This window comes from Pseudonaja textilis, chromosome 1 (assembly GCF_049901715.1).
Source record: "Pseudonaja textilis isolate UNSWEBS1 chromosome 1, rPseTex1.2, whole genome shotgun sequence".
Classification (NCBI taxonomy): domain Eukaryota; kingdom Metazoa; phylum Chordata; class Lepidosauria; order Squamata; family Elapidae; genus Pseudonaja; species Pseudonaja textilis.
In genome coordinates, this window is record NC_141990.1 from 319079225 (window position 1) to 319093969 (window position 14745).

Here is a 14745-nt window from a genome sequence, read left to right on the forward strand (position 1 = left end):
ATTAGCAACCAGTAACTGCAACTAAAGTCGAGCTGCGGCAGCCCTTTTTATAGCGGCTGTTTGCGGCTCGCAACCAATGGCATGTGTTTAAACTTCCCGCCGCTTATGCGGCCAGTCGGAACCCGTTGTTCTTAACCAATCGTTATGCTGTGTTAACTAACCAATACGAATGTAGTATTAGAAGTCTATATGTGAATACACTACAGTGTTGGTGAATGTGCGGTTAAAATATAGTAGTATGTCTTGCTAGTATTGGTAGGATTGTGGTTTTCTCTTTGGAAGTGCCTTGATTAGGACATTGTTTTTTTTGCTGGACTGTTTGTCTGGTATGAATCCTTGCTTATCTGGGTGTTAACACTAGCACAGCTGGTCTATATGCATCCTTTAATTTGGGTTTTACTCTGCAGATTGACTCCACCATTGTGGCTTTTTAAAAAAGGGAGTATTAGCAGTATGATTCCCCAAAGGAAATGTTAGTCACTTCCCACCCAGCGGTCTGTGTTCCCTTTCAGTCCCATGACGACGTATAATTCTTTATAATTTCTTACAAAGAATTGAAGCTAGCAGATACAACATAGAACTTGACTGGAAATAAAACATATTTTAGATGTGATTTGGAATGCCAAGTTTTTGTTTTTTTAAAAAAATAGCTTTAAACTCTTGGGAATAGCAGCTTTAAAAATTGAAATGAAATCAAATATTCTTACACGCATGCACACACACACACACACACACACACACACACACACAGAGGGGAGGGCGGGAGGAGAGGGAGAGAGAGAGATCCTTGGAAGTTGGATGTTTTTGGCTTAGCATCTTGGCTGAATTCAATTTGTGTAGTTTATAATAGCTTATAGTTAATGTGTTCCATAAACCAATAGGCTTATTTGAGTTGAGAAATTAGAAATCATATCCAAATCAGACTAGCACTGATGATGTTACTTACTGCAGTTGGGTAACGAAATGTCCACAAGAAAATAACCAACCATCAACAGCTCTACAAATCCTATCCTGTCTGATATGTGCCACAGGGACACATATGCCATCACACAGGATGAAAACGATATCTGGACGTAGAGGTTGATACTTGTATGTTACAGGTAGCTTTTGCAGATGACAAATGAGAATCAGAAGGCTCCTAACAACTGGCTTGTTAGAAGTTATCTGAAACTGGATTTGTATGAAACCTCTACACAAAGGATATCTAACCGTAGCAAGTTTAAGACCTGTGGACTCTGGTGAATTCTAGGAGTTGAAATCCACAAGTTTTAAAGTTGCCTAGCTGGGCATACTTCTGCTCTATACCTTTAAAGATGGACACGGCGGCTTGGTGGCTAAGACACTGAGCTTGTCGATCAGAAAGATCGGCGGTTCGAATCCCCAGCACCACGTCACGGAGTGAGCTCCCATGACTTGTCCCAGCTTCTGCCAACCTAACAGTTTGAAAGCACATAAAAACGCATGTAGAAAAATAGGGACTCCTTTGGTGGGAAGGGAACAGTGTTCCGTGCACCTTCGGCGTTTAGTCCTGCCGGCCACATGACCACAGAGACGTCTTTGGACAGCGCTGGCTCTTCGGCTTTGTAACGGAGATGAGCACTGCCCCCTAGAGCTGGAAACGACTAGCGCGTTATATCTGAGGGGAACCTTTACTTTTACCTTATACCTTTAAACCCATACAGTGAATTGTTAGATCTTTCCATGCTTGGAAAAGACTAGATGTCTCAGACATTCTGAATTCCACGAGAAGAGGTGCCAGCATTGATAATACCGTGGCGTGCATTCAAACTCAGACACATCATAAAACAGTCAGGTGCCAGATTGGATCATAGGAAGCATTGCGTCAAAGCGTTTATTGATTTTAGCGTATATATGTATGTATGTACGTATATATTCTGGTTCTCCAGAAGCTTCAGAAACTGCAGATTATTCCTGGGGGAATTTTTCGTCCCGCTTGCTCAAATGGTCCACTTGGCTGGTTAGGGAATGGGGTAGCAAGCTATGTTGGCAATGCCTAATTGATTTGATCCTTGTTCCAAGAGCATGTATCCGTCGTGTCCCCAAACATGAGACCAACTGTGAAGAAACGCATGCAAGACATTCATTTCAAAAATGTGTAGGTCAGGGGTCCCCAACCTTCAGGCCGTGGACTGGAACCGATCTGTGGCCCAGAGGTGGTATTCAGCGGGTTCTGACCAGTTCTGGAGAACTGATAGTGGAAATTTTGAGCAGTTTGGAAACCGGCAAATTCTCCGCCTCCCATTGAGTCCCAGCTGATTGGCTGGGTCTCCTTTGGTTGCTCTGCACAGGAGAACGGAGCTGGAAAGCAGGTTAGTGGGGTGGGGAGGGAAGGGGGATTTTGCACAGGATCCTTCCCCTGCATGCCCACCAAGGCACACCGACCAAGCAATGCCCGCAGAACTGGTAGTAAACATTTTTGAATCCTACCCCTGCCGTGGAAATTGGGCCGCACAAGCGGTGGGCGAATAGGTAAAGGTTCATTTGCGCATGTGTGGGAACTAGACCGCGCATATGAAACCATTCACCCCACCCACTCCACCCCCGTTGCTGCTGCTGGTCCATGGAGCTAGAATTGTTGGGGAGTGCTGGCATAGGGAATCATGCCGACTGGGGAATTCTGGGAGTTGCAGTCCACGCATCTTCAAGCAGCTAAGCTTGAGACAATCTGCAATAGTAGAAGCTCCTCTCTAGTGACCGCTCCTGCCAGCGTCCCCTTCCCTTCACTCACCTATTCTTCAAAATCCAATGCTCGGTGCTGTTATAACCAACCACTAGCATGGCATGAGTTATGCGTGGGTCTCCAACCCAGGGATTTTTAAAGATACCTAGAGAAAGAGGAACAAGAAAACATTTAACAGATTAACAGAGCGGGAAGGGGCCTTGTAGGTCACCTAGTTCTAATCCAACCCCCTGCCCAAGCAGGAGACGCTACACCATTTCTGACAGAGGGCAGACCAGTCTCAAGTGATGAAGGTCCCTCAATTTCTGAAGGCAACTTCTGTTCCATGGGTTGATTGTCCTCATGGTCAGGAAATTCCTCCTTATTTCGAGGTAGAATCTCTCCTTGCTCAGTTTCCACCCATTATTCTTTGTCTGGCCTTCAGGTGCTTTGGAAAACAGCTTGAGCCCCTCAAATAGCAATAGCACTCAGACTTCTGTACTGCTTCATAGTGCTTTTACAGCCCCTTACAGAGTCAGCCTATTGCTCCCAACAATTTTGGGCCCTCAAATCACCCAACTGAGAAGGACGGAAGGCTGAGTCAACCTTGAGCCTGGTGAGATTTGAACTGGCCAAACTGCCATCAGCTGGCAGTCAGCAGAAATAGCCTGCAGTACTGCATTCTCACCACTGTTCCACCATGGCTCAGTATGGGAACATTTGGTTAAACGAAAGATCCATGCTTCTTTGCGAGATCATCTGGATTTCCAAAAAGAACAGCCAGGAATGTCACTCCACCTTAGAATTTACTCTTTTTAATGGGAGCACCTCTCGTGTAAAAGAGGCACTCCTGAAGAGCTCTTCAGATATTTTTCAAGGAAAGTATGTCTTCCTACCTGGACTAATAATATTCACCCTCATACACAAGTTGAAGATTGCCCATCTATGATGTTGGATATCAGTCAATCAAAGGAACATTCAAAGTTCAAATGTTCTGACCTCGGCTTCCCCCAAAAGCACTAAGCCAATTCTTTGTCCCGGCAAAACCCCTTTTATTAAACGAAGGTGAATTTCTTGCATTCACCTTCAGCCAAAGGCTTGGCAAACAGTCTTTCAAGGGTCTAATTAGGAGCACAGACCTTATCTAGCCTGGGGAGCTGCCAAGTAAATATTTCCAAACGCAGTGATGACAAGGAAGGATTTGGCAGAGAGTCACAGGCAGATCTTCACACTGCTGCAATGAAGGAATTGTTTCCTGCAAAAGCCCCCTCCCCTTTTGCTCCTCTTTTAATCCCTACGGGAGGGGTCATCCGCCATCCACCTGTGGCCTTACTCCCATGTCGACCCTGAGTTCGTAATTGTTCTTTCCTTTCGGCGCATGCGCAGGCTGGGAACAGGCTCCAGCTGCTCCCCCGCTTCACTGCCGTCTGAGCCCGAAGGCAGCTGATGTCTGCCAGCCTGCCCCGGCCCCATCTCTGCCTCTGGCGCAGAGCCCTTGTCTGAGCCTTCCTCAGCCTCCAGGACTGGCCCAGTTTCCTCCCCAACCTCCTCACTACTGTCTGACTCTGCTGCCAGCCCGGCCACAACAGAGCCCCCCCCCCTCCTATTCTGCAGAAACCTTACCCGACTTGTAAAAGCGAAACTGGGAGCTCCGAGCATCCACTCCGACAGTAATTGGGCCAACCGTAGCCACCGCCTCCAAGAGGGCCTTTTCATCTCCTGCCAGGATGGTCCCCGTTGCGGAACACTTCGTGATAGAATTCTCCGCTTCATAACGACACCTATAATAGTCCTGCAGAAAAATAAAGAGCGACCAGAGTTAGTCCCAAAGAGAATACAGAATAAGAGAGTTAGAAGGTCTTCTTGTCCACTTGCATGAACAGAGGGATCTAATCAAGATCAAGGGAGGTACTAATACCACTCTATAAAGCCCTAGTAAGACCACACCTAGAGTCCTGCATCCAGTTTTGGTCAACTCATTATTAAAAAAAAGATGTTGAGACCCTAGAAAAAGTGCAGAGAAGAGCAACCAGGATGATGATGAGGGGGCTGGAGGCTAAAACATACGACGAACGGTTTGCAGGAACTGGGCCTGGCTAGTCTAGGGAAGAGAAGGACCAGGGGAGACAGGAGAGCAGTCTTTCGATATTTGAGGGGCTGCCCCAGAGAGGAGGGAAGGGGTCAAGCTATTCTCCAAGGCACCTGAAGGCCAGATAAGGAATTGTGGAAAGGGAACTTCATGAGGACAGTGGTGATACCCAAGCAGGAAAAGCCCAAAGGGAACATCAGGCCAGCCATAAAACAAACTTGCATAGGAAAAGAGATTTGATAAAAGGTATTGAAAGAAGCCCCCTAGACAAAAACCAAGTAATTAAGAAAGCTAGGGAAACAAGAAAAAGAAATCCCTTACAAACAAAAGGTCATGCCAAATCAGCAAAACAAATAGACAAAAGATACAAAATAAATTCCATAGCAGACAGGAGATTGCCACCAAACAAATATAAGAAAACATTAGGATGAAACTGATAATCCAATCAAACCACCCCGCAGAGTTTACCCTCTGGCGGAAATGAAGACAACCCCCTGACAGGATTTAAAACATTAAGAAATACAAACACAAGCACTCACACACAAAAGGAGAAAAGGTATAAAAATCAGGAGTTTATTATACAAAGTTGGCTAGCCCCAGGAACGCAGACTTCTTGCTATCTCTTGCCTTCCTGAAGAATAAACCAGCTTCCAAGCAGTTGTCTGTGTCCCAGCAGGAAAACCGAATCCTCAGAAGAAAGGCATTTTCCAGCCTTTCAACAGAATAATGGATGGAAACTGAACAAGGAGAGATTCAACCTAGAAATAAGGAGACATAGTTTGAAGCACACACAGGAAAACATAGTGAATTACCTGTCCATCATATGGGTACTTTTCCTCTGAATTGATGCCTCCTGCATTCTGCACGTATTCAAAAGCTTGGGACATAAGTCCACCATTGCACCCATGGTTCCCTTGTCCCTCTGAACAGTCGATCAGATTTTGTTCGCTCAGCGAGACCAGCTTCCCTGTCTTCTTGAAATGCATGCCTTCCAGAGCACCAGTGGCACTGAAGGACCAGCAAGAGCCGCAATCACCCTGCGCAAAAACAAAACTGCAATGATGTACGGAGCAACCCAATTGATGTTACTTGTTTGTGGTTCTCGGTAGGAGGCAGCTGGACAAGATATGAGTTCCGATAGGGGAGAGAATATACGCATCTCGGGGTTGTAAGGAAGGCTCCTTGGTGCTCTCTGAACTTGATTGATTTTTTTTGCAGACCTTTCGTGACCCAATTAGGTAACACCATCAGTTCTAGACTAGAGTGGGGTTTGGGAGTAGAGGAGGAGGAGGAGGGGAGGGGAGGAGGAGGGGGAAGGAGGAGGGGGCAGGAGGAGGAGGGGGGAAGGAGGAGAGGCAGGAGAAGGAGGGGGAGAAGGAGGGGAGGAGGAGGAGGAGGGGGAAGGAGGAGGGGGCAGGAGGAGGAGGGGAAGGAGGAGGAGGGGAAGGAGGAGAGGCAGGAGGAGGAGTGCTATTTTCTGAGCTTAGTCATTTTCTTGCAGACGTTACATTACCCAACCAGGTAACATTATCAGTGCTAGAGAAGTTTTCTTTTTCTATATGAGTTCCAGCGTCACTGAAGCTTCCAAGGTGCAGTTTAGAGAGGAAAGAATTTAGTTTCATCTCCAAGTTTTCATGAATCCACTAAATTCTGACTTGGGCCTAAATAGGCAAATCACCCTTCTTTTTCCTTAAAAGCATCTCTACATCAGTCCTCGATTTATGCTTTATCCACCCAGGCTATTCAGCACTCACCTGATCTTTGACCTCGGTCACCGCACCTTTGGCTCGCCAGTCCACCTCAGTGGGAATCTGCGGGTTTTTGGAGGATTTGAACGTGACTACGTTCTTTCGAGTAGCAAGATCCATGTCAGGAAGCAAGCAATCCAGCCTCTCGTTAATCTCTTCATTAGTCTGAGGATTGCAAAGAGTATCAAATTCAAACATCAGTTACCGGAGCCAGTTTGGTCCTGTAGTTCAGGCGCCAGGCTAGAAGCAAGAAAACTTGTGAGTTCTAGTCGCATCTTAGGTATCAAAGCTAGCTGTGTGACTTTGGGCCAATCACCAGGAGTCTGTGAGTTCTAGTCCCGCCTTAGACATGAAAACTGGCTGGCTGACTTTGGGACAATCACGAGGAGTCTGTGACTTCTAGTCCTGCCTTAGACATGAAAGTTGGCTGGGTGACTTTGTCCCTTTCTCTCTCTCGGCACAATCCACCTCAGAGGATCGTTGTCGGGAAAATAGGAGGAGGAAGGTATCTTGGAAACTGCCTTGAATTATTTGTAAAAAAAAAAAAAATTGAGGAAGGCAGGATATAAATTAATTGAATTAAATGAACTAAAAACTGCTCCGGTTCATTGACGGAGATGGGCACCTATAGAAACTGAGCATACAAACATCTCTGCCTAGTAAATAAATAAAACTAGCCTTGATCCAGACTTACCAAATCACCAAAATGGTTCATGCCAAGCCAGTAGGCGTATTTCCCCAGGTCAGCCTGGCTGTTATGGTCTTGGATCATTTGCAAATTCTTCTCCCACACGGCTCTTCGAAAAGATTCTTCGTCCTGCTGGAAAGCCCAAACCAGGAAAACTTCTAAGTCCCACCTGCCTAAACAAGTGGAAGAGACCTTGGAGGTCTTCTAGTCCAACCCCCTGCTCCAGCAGAAGACCCTCTGCCATCCTGGTCCAATGATTGTCCGATCCTTTCTCTCTTTTTTTGTAAAAAAAAAAAAATTGTTATTTTTATATTTCAATAAATATATTTTTATATTTCAATAAAAATAAAAATTGTTATTTTTATATTTCAAAAGCATCTCTTTGGGTGAACAGCGTGATTCCAGGTTTTTACGTTTCCATACAAACCTTAGTTACATAGTCATCTTTCCCATTCAGATGTATGGGATCATTTACATCGTATCATTTACATTTCATATTTTTCTGTAAATTTCCTCAGATATTCTTATATTCTTCACATTCATTTTATATATTTTCTATTCATATCTTATTTCTTTTTTATTTAAATAATTCTCCTGTCTTCATATTCATTATACTTTTATCTGTCATATTTACAATTTCATCGCACTTTTATTTCATTATTTAAAAAGTCCTGTCTTAATTCTAATAATTCAAAAAATTCCCCCTTTAATTACTAACTAATTTGAGTGTACCACCCCTTTACACCCCTATACATCATATAATTAACTCCTTTTTGATTCATAACAATGATTTATCACAATATAGTCACTTTTTAGTTATCGCTTTATAAGTTGTCCAATCCTTTCTTGAGAATCTCCGGTGATGAAGCAGCCACAGCTTCTGGAATCAAACCCTTCCACTGGTTCATTGATCTGGGAATTACTGAATAGCAGGGTTATTAGGGACCTTGGAGGTCATCTAGTCCAACCCCCTGCTTGAGCAGACCTTATCCCCAATTCCGAGTGATTTGCAAGGATGCCACGTGCCAGACAGGAGGTGCGGGGAGGTCACACTATTTTCCAAAGCACCTGAAGACAGGACAAGATACAACGGATGGAAACTAACCAAGGAGAGAAGCGACCTAGAACTAAAGAGAAACTATTGAACAATGAGGAGAATTAACCAGCGCAACGGTTTACCTCCAGAAATTGTGGGTGCTCCAACACTGGAGGTTTTCAAGAAGAGATTAGATAGCCATTGGTCTGGAATGGAGTACTTGAGCAGGGTGGGGGCGTGGACTAGACGATCTCTAAGGTTTCCTCCAACTCTGTTATTTTGTTATTCTATTAAAACATTATGGAGTGGTATATATCTAAATGCTATTGCTATTAGGAGTGCAGAGAAGAGCAACCAGGATGATGAGGGGACTGGAGGCTAAAACCTATTGTGGAAAGGGAACTTCATGAGGACAGTGGTGATACCCAAGCAGGAAAAGCCCAAAGGGAACATCAGGCTAGCCATAAAAGCAAACTTGCATAGGAAAAGAGATTTGATAAAAGGTATTGAAAGAAGCCCCCTAGACAAAAGCCAAAGTAATTAAGAAAGCTAGGGAAACAAGAAAAAGAAATCCCTTACAAACAAAAGGCCATGCTAAATCAGCAAAACAAATAGACAAAAGACAGGAGATTGCCACTAAACAAATATAAGAAAACATTGGGATGAAACTAATAATCCAATCAAACCACCCCGCAGAGTTTACCCTCTGACGGAAATGAAGACAACCCCCTGATAGGATTTAAAACATTAAGATATACAAACACAAGCACTCACACACAAAAGGAGAAAAGGTATAAAAATCAGGAGTTTATTACACAAAGCTGGCTAGCCCCAGGAACGCAGACTTCTTGCTATCTCTTGCCTTCCTGAAAATTAAAGGAACCTGCTTCCAAATAGCTGCCTCTGTCTGTGTCCTTACTCTGGAGCACTCCCAGCAGGAAAAAAAAGAACCCTTGGAAGAAAGGCATTTGCCAGCCTTTCAACACTATGATGAACAGTTTGCAGGAACCGGGCCTGGCTGGTCTAGTGAAGAGAAGGATCAGGGGAAGACAGGAGAGCAATATTCCAGTATTTGAAGAGTAACCACAAAGAAGAGGCGTGGGTGTGTCAATTTATTTTCTAAAGTACCAGAAGTCAAGACAAGAAACAACAGGTGGAAACAGATCAAGGAGAGGAGCAACTTGGAATGAAGGCAAAACTTTCTAACAGTGAGGACAATTAACCAGTGGGACTGCTTTGCCTCCAGAAATTATAGGTGCTTCATCACCGGAGGTTTTTAAGAAGAAACCGGACAGCTACTTGTCTGGATTGGTATGGAGTCTCCTGCCTGAGCAGGGGGTTGGACTAGAAGACCTCCAAGGTCCCTTCCCAAGCTCTATTCAGCTTGATTCTTTTGACTTCTAGTGGAGCAAACTCACCAAGGCGTATTTTTTATTGTGAGTGGCCTTCCAGGCTTGCCATGTTCCCTCCAGGGTCGGATCCAGAGCTGTGGAGAAGGTTTGCAAGAAGACCAACCAGGCCAGGGCCCCCACCGAGAGGGACAACATTGTCTCTTTCTAGAAGAAGGAAAAGGATCGAAGAACTCAGAGAACAGGATCAATGGGGCAGGCATGCTAAAATTGGCAAGCCAGCAAGATTATTTCAACGAGAAATAAAAGTATTTTGAGGAGCAGAGTCCTCCCTTCCTCAGAATACCTTTTGTCACACCAGGCTTGAAATTTTGGGACCTAGACAACTTAGAACTACGCCGCCTACGGTCTGACTTAAGCTTAGTACACAAAATTGTCCGCTACAACGTTCTACCTGTCAACAACTACCGTACTTCAGCTTCAACCACAATAGTACACAGCGGGCAAACAAATAGATACAAACTCAAGGTAAACTGCTCCAAACTGGATCGCAGAAAATACGACTTCAGCAACAGAGTGGGTCAACGCTTGCAACTCACTATTTGACTCGGTGGTTACATCCTCAAACCCCCAAAACGTTAACCTTAAACTGTCTACCATGGACCTCGCTCCATTCCTAAGAGGTCTGTAACAGGCCGTGCGTAAGTGCACCAGTATGCCTACCATCCCTGTCCTACTGTTCCCATTTAGCTGTACTCATTCATTATGGATCTACTTCGACCCATTTGTACTTATATGTTTATATGTTATGTTCATAGTTACACTTGTTTTCTCATACACGCTTGACAAACTAAACTAAAAAATCAATTACCGGTGGGCGACTGATATTGAATAATAAAACAATTCTATATAAATTGCATCCTATATACTGTAGACCTGTATACTGCCAGAGTCAAAAAGAGGGCTGTGAAAATATCTACAGAGCCCTCACATCCCGGACATAAACTGTTTCAACTCCTTCCCTTAAAACGAGGCTATAGAGCCCTGCACACCAGAACAACTAGTCACAAGGACAGTTTTTCCCCAAACGCCATCACTCTGCTAAACAAATAATTCCCTCAACACTGTCCAACTATTCACAAAGTCTGCAATACTGTCACTATTAACCTTCTCATCACTCCATATCACCCATCCTCTCCCACTTGTGACTGTATGACTGTAAACTTTGTCGCTTGTATCCTTACAATTTATATTGACTGTTTCCTAATATGATTTGATTGCTTATTTGTACCCTATGACAATTATTAATGATTCTTGACTCTTGACAAATGTATTTTTTCTTTTATGTACACTGAGAGCATTTGCACTGAAGACAAATTCCTTGTCTGTCCAATCACTCTTGGCCAATAAAGAATTCTATTCTTTTCCATTCTATTTCATTCTATTCCATTCTTTTACATTCTATTCCATTATACTCTATTCCTGTTCTATTATATTCCTGTTCTATTCTATTCTATTTTCTATTCTATTTTCCATTCTATTCCTATTCCTATTCCTATTCCTATCCCTATCCCTATCCCTATCCCTATCCCTATCCCTATTCTATTCTATTCTATTCTATTCTATTCTATTCTATTCTATTCTATTCTATTCCTGCCGATAAAACATGGACCAGATAAGTTAAGTTACCTTGGAAATATTTGGAGAGTCTAGTCCAAAGGTCTCCAAACTTGGCAACTTTAAGACTTGTGCTATGCTAGCTGGACAATTCTGGGAATTGAAGTCCACAAGTCTTAAAGTTGCCAAGTTTGGGGACCCCTAATCTAGTCTAATGGCAGCTGGAAAAATAAAGTGTGGCTTTGTAAGAATGACATAGAGAGGATTGTTAGCAAGAAAACGGAGACCTCACCTCAAGCAGGCGTCCCACGGAAGGCGAAAAAGGCAGATGTTCAACCAGACTTCAGCAGCCCCCTTTTTATATAAAAGCAGATTGTATAAAATAAAAGTCACCGCCCACCGCCTTTAACGGATTCCTGCAAGGGAAGGCCAATCATGTCTCTAGATATCTTCAGAGAGCCGCGTTTTTCGCCTAAATAAGATAATTCAATCTCAATCTTTTCCATCTCTCTTGTGAGGGGCCTATTGTGTTGGAAAAAAATACAGCCAAAGATAGCGGCAAAAAAACCCACCCCACTGTTCAAATTGCTGATCTGATGTGTATCTCCTATCTCTGGAAACTTCCCTGATTTTCTGTGGTTGCAACGGTTTTAATGTCCTAAAAAGATAATTGCTATCGAGCTTCTGGGTCTATCTTGATTCTTCTGAGAAGAAGCGTGCACTGCTCCACCCCGCTCCTTCCCTCTCCACAAGCAGGAGATCAACTGCAGTTATTATTGGGGAATATGTCAATTGTGGATCCATCTTTATTTGGGCAACCGAGGGTGGGTTCTTCAACCATGAGCCACGTTATAAGGAATGATATTATTAAGCCTCTTGGTTTATCTTTTCCAGACCTGCGTTCGACGGGTTTTACCTAGCATGTAAAGATTTTCCAAACATCGACGTAAGGGATCTTCAAACTTGACAGCTTTTAAGGCTTATGGACTTCAACTCCCAGAATTCCTCCTCCGGTCGATGTTAGCTCAAGAATTTTGGAAGTTGTAGTTCACAAGTCTTAAACTTTCAACTCCCAGAATTCCTCCTCCAGTCTACATTAGCTCAGGAATTCTGGGAGTTGAAGTCCACAAGTCTTAAACTTGCCATGGTTGAAGACCCCTTGATCTACCTGTTAGCATTTATTTGATAAAGTAGACCGTAATCTACTATTTGATAAAATAGAAAAATGTGGGTTGACAGCATGGATTCGCAACAGGCTGACCAACTGTACTCAAGGTGTAGTCCTCAATGGAACTGCATCTACAGGGATGGGAGTAAGCAACAGGGCACCCAAAGCTCTGTTTTAGGCCCGGTACTCTTTAACATCTACATCAATGATGTGGATGAGGGGATCAAATTTGCAGGAGACACCAAACTGGCAGGAATAGCCAATGCTCTAGAACAGGGGTGTCCAACCTTGGCAACTTTTAAGACTTGTGGACTTCAACTCCCAGAATTCCTGAGCTAACATGACTGGAGGAGGAATTCTGGGAGCTGAAGTCCACAAGTCTTAAAGTTGCCAAGGTTGGACACCCCTGCTCTAGAAGATAGGCTTAAGATCCAGAAGGATCTTGGCAGACTTGAACATTGGGCGCTATCTAACAAAATTAAATTCAACGGTGAAAGAAGTATGGTTCCACACTGAGGCAAGAAAAAACAAACGCACAGGTATGGCATAGGTCAAGGGTCTTCAAACTTGGCAAGTGTAAGACTTGTGGACTTCAGCTCCCAGAATTCCTGAGCTAACATGACTGGAGGAGGAATTCTGGGAGTTGAAGTCCACAAGTCTTAAAGCTGTCAAGGGGTCTTCAACGTCGGTCATTTTAAGACTTGTGGGCTTCAACTCCCAGAATTCCTGAGCTAACATGACTGGAGGAGGGATTCTGGGAGTTGAAGTCCACAAGTCTTAAAGCGGTCAAGTTTGAAGACCCCAGGCATAGGTGGTACCTGGCTCAACTGTAGTAACTGTGAGAGGGATCTTGGAGTCCTAGTGGACAACCACGTCAATATGAGCCAGCCGTGTGCTGCAGCTTCCAAAAAAGCCAACACAGTTCTAGGCTGCATCAACAGAGGGACAGAATCCAGATTACATAAAGTGTTGATACCACTTTATCAACACTTTTTTATATTCCAAGTGTGGCCTCACCAAGGCATTATTTATAAGGTGTGCAGAGAAGAGCAACTGAGATGATTAGGGGATTGGAAGCTAAAACATATAAAGAACGATTGCTGGAATTGGGTATGTCTAGTCTGATGAAAAGAAGGATTGTGGGGGGACATGATAGCAGTCTTCCAATATCTCAGGGGTTGCCCCAAAGGAGAGTGTTATGTCCCTGGAGCTTGCAGGAGTTCCCACCCAGGTCCGCTCGCGCTGCGGGGGTGTTTGCTGTCCCTCATTGGCTGGTCTTCCCCAGCAGCTGGCTATAAAAGCAGGCTGCGGGGTTCAACCAGTCGCTGATCGCTGCGAGCCAGTTCCAGGCTTGGCAAGCACATTCAGTCCTTTATTGCTCTAATAAAGTATTGTTGTATCCATGCCCTGGTCTAGCCTCTCATTGCTCAACTACAACACTGGCGACGAGGATGGGATGGCTACCAGAGGCAACTCGCAACAGCTGAAGTCACTGAATTGCTGAGCCGCAGCCGCGCCGCGGGAGAGCTCGGTCAGCAAGAGCGAAAGTAATAGCATCTGTAGCCGCTATGTTAGCAAGCTACAGAGGAAAGTGAAGCGCTGCGAGCCGCAGTCGCTCAATTCAAAGAGCGCGAAATTCAAACGGCTGTCGTTGAATTTCAAGCAGGGATACAGCGCGGTGCTGTAATTCCGAGTCACTGACACTTACGCAGGCGCGAAATTTAAAGCGCTATCAGAGGCGGCAAGCCAGCACCGCCTACGCTCTCCAGGAGCGCGAATTTCAAAACGCTGCCAACAGCCGTTGCAGCTTAGCCACGTGTAAACCCAGAGAGAGAGGGAGGTTTGTGGAGCCTTTCCAGAGCTGAAGTCACTTGCCTGCCAAAGGCACAAGAGCTTTTATTTCCCTGTTGTCCCAGAGAGATCCCTCAACTATTTAGCCACCAGATTCTCAACATGAACTCCAACCCAGCCTTCCCGTCGTTCAAGCCTGATGAGGAGAAGTGGGAGTCATACAAGAATCGTTTTAATCACTATATCGACGCCATAGGGCTGGCTGATGCAGGGGAGCACCGAAAAAAAATCATTTTTCCTGAGCTACTGCGGAGCCATCGTCTTTGACACTGCCACAGCACTCGTGGCTCCACGTGAGTTAAAAAATGTCCCCTGGACAGAGCTGTTAGAAATCCTTACTAACCATTATTCTCCTAGACCCTCACAGATTGCCAGGCGGTTCACCTTCCGAATGAGGAAGCAAGCAGACAAAGAGACTATCAACCAGTACATGGCTGCCCTCAGGACTGCAGCACTCCATTGTGGTTTCGGGAGCTACCTTGATGACATGCTCCTCGATCAACTAGTCTGCGGGGTCAA

The 14745-nt window shown here is 44.6% G+C and overlaps 1 protein-coding gene across 2 annotated transcripts; it reads right to left on the reverse strand.

Moving 5' to 3' along the window:
* Positions 1 to 1826: 1826 nt before the first annotated feature.
* Positions 1827 to 11635, reverse strand: LOC113450339 (cathepsin L2-like). Of its 2 annotated transcripts, none has more exons than XM_026721522.2 (8): positions 11500 to 11635; positions 9660 to 9797; positions 7212 to 7334; positions 6524 to 6682; positions 5582 to 5806; positions 4304 to 4472; positions 2750 to 2846; positions 1827 to 2076 (listed from the first exon to the last, which is right to left on the reverse strand). In XM_026721522.2, the coding sequence occupies exons 2-8, from the start codon at positions 9786 to 9788 to the stop codon at positions 1980 to 1982; spliced, it is 999 nt and encodes a 332-aa protein (XP_026577307.1). In that variant the 5' UTR covers positions 9789 to 9797; positions 11500 to 11635; the 3' UTR covers positions 1827 to 1979. The 2 variants fall into 2 exon arrangements, with proteins under 2 accessions (XP_026577307.1, XP_026577306.1); XM_026721521.2 differs by having other exon boundaries at positions 7212 to 7337.
* Positions 11636 to 14745: the final 3110 nt, after the last annotated feature.

Coding starts and splice junctions, on each gene's coding strand:
- LOC113450339 (XM_026721521.2), bottom strand. CDS start 9,788: ATGTTGTCCCTCTCGGTGGGGGCCCTGGCCTGGTTGGTCTTCTTGCAA. Junction 7,338..9,659: donor ACAATAAAAAATACGCCTTG/GTGAGTTTGCTC, acceptor TGGGCTTTCCAG/CAGGACGAAGAATCTTTTCG. Junction 6,683..7,211: donor TGAACCATTTTGGTGATTTG/GTAAGTCTGGAT, acceptor TGCAATCCTCAG/ACTAATGAAGAGATTAACGA.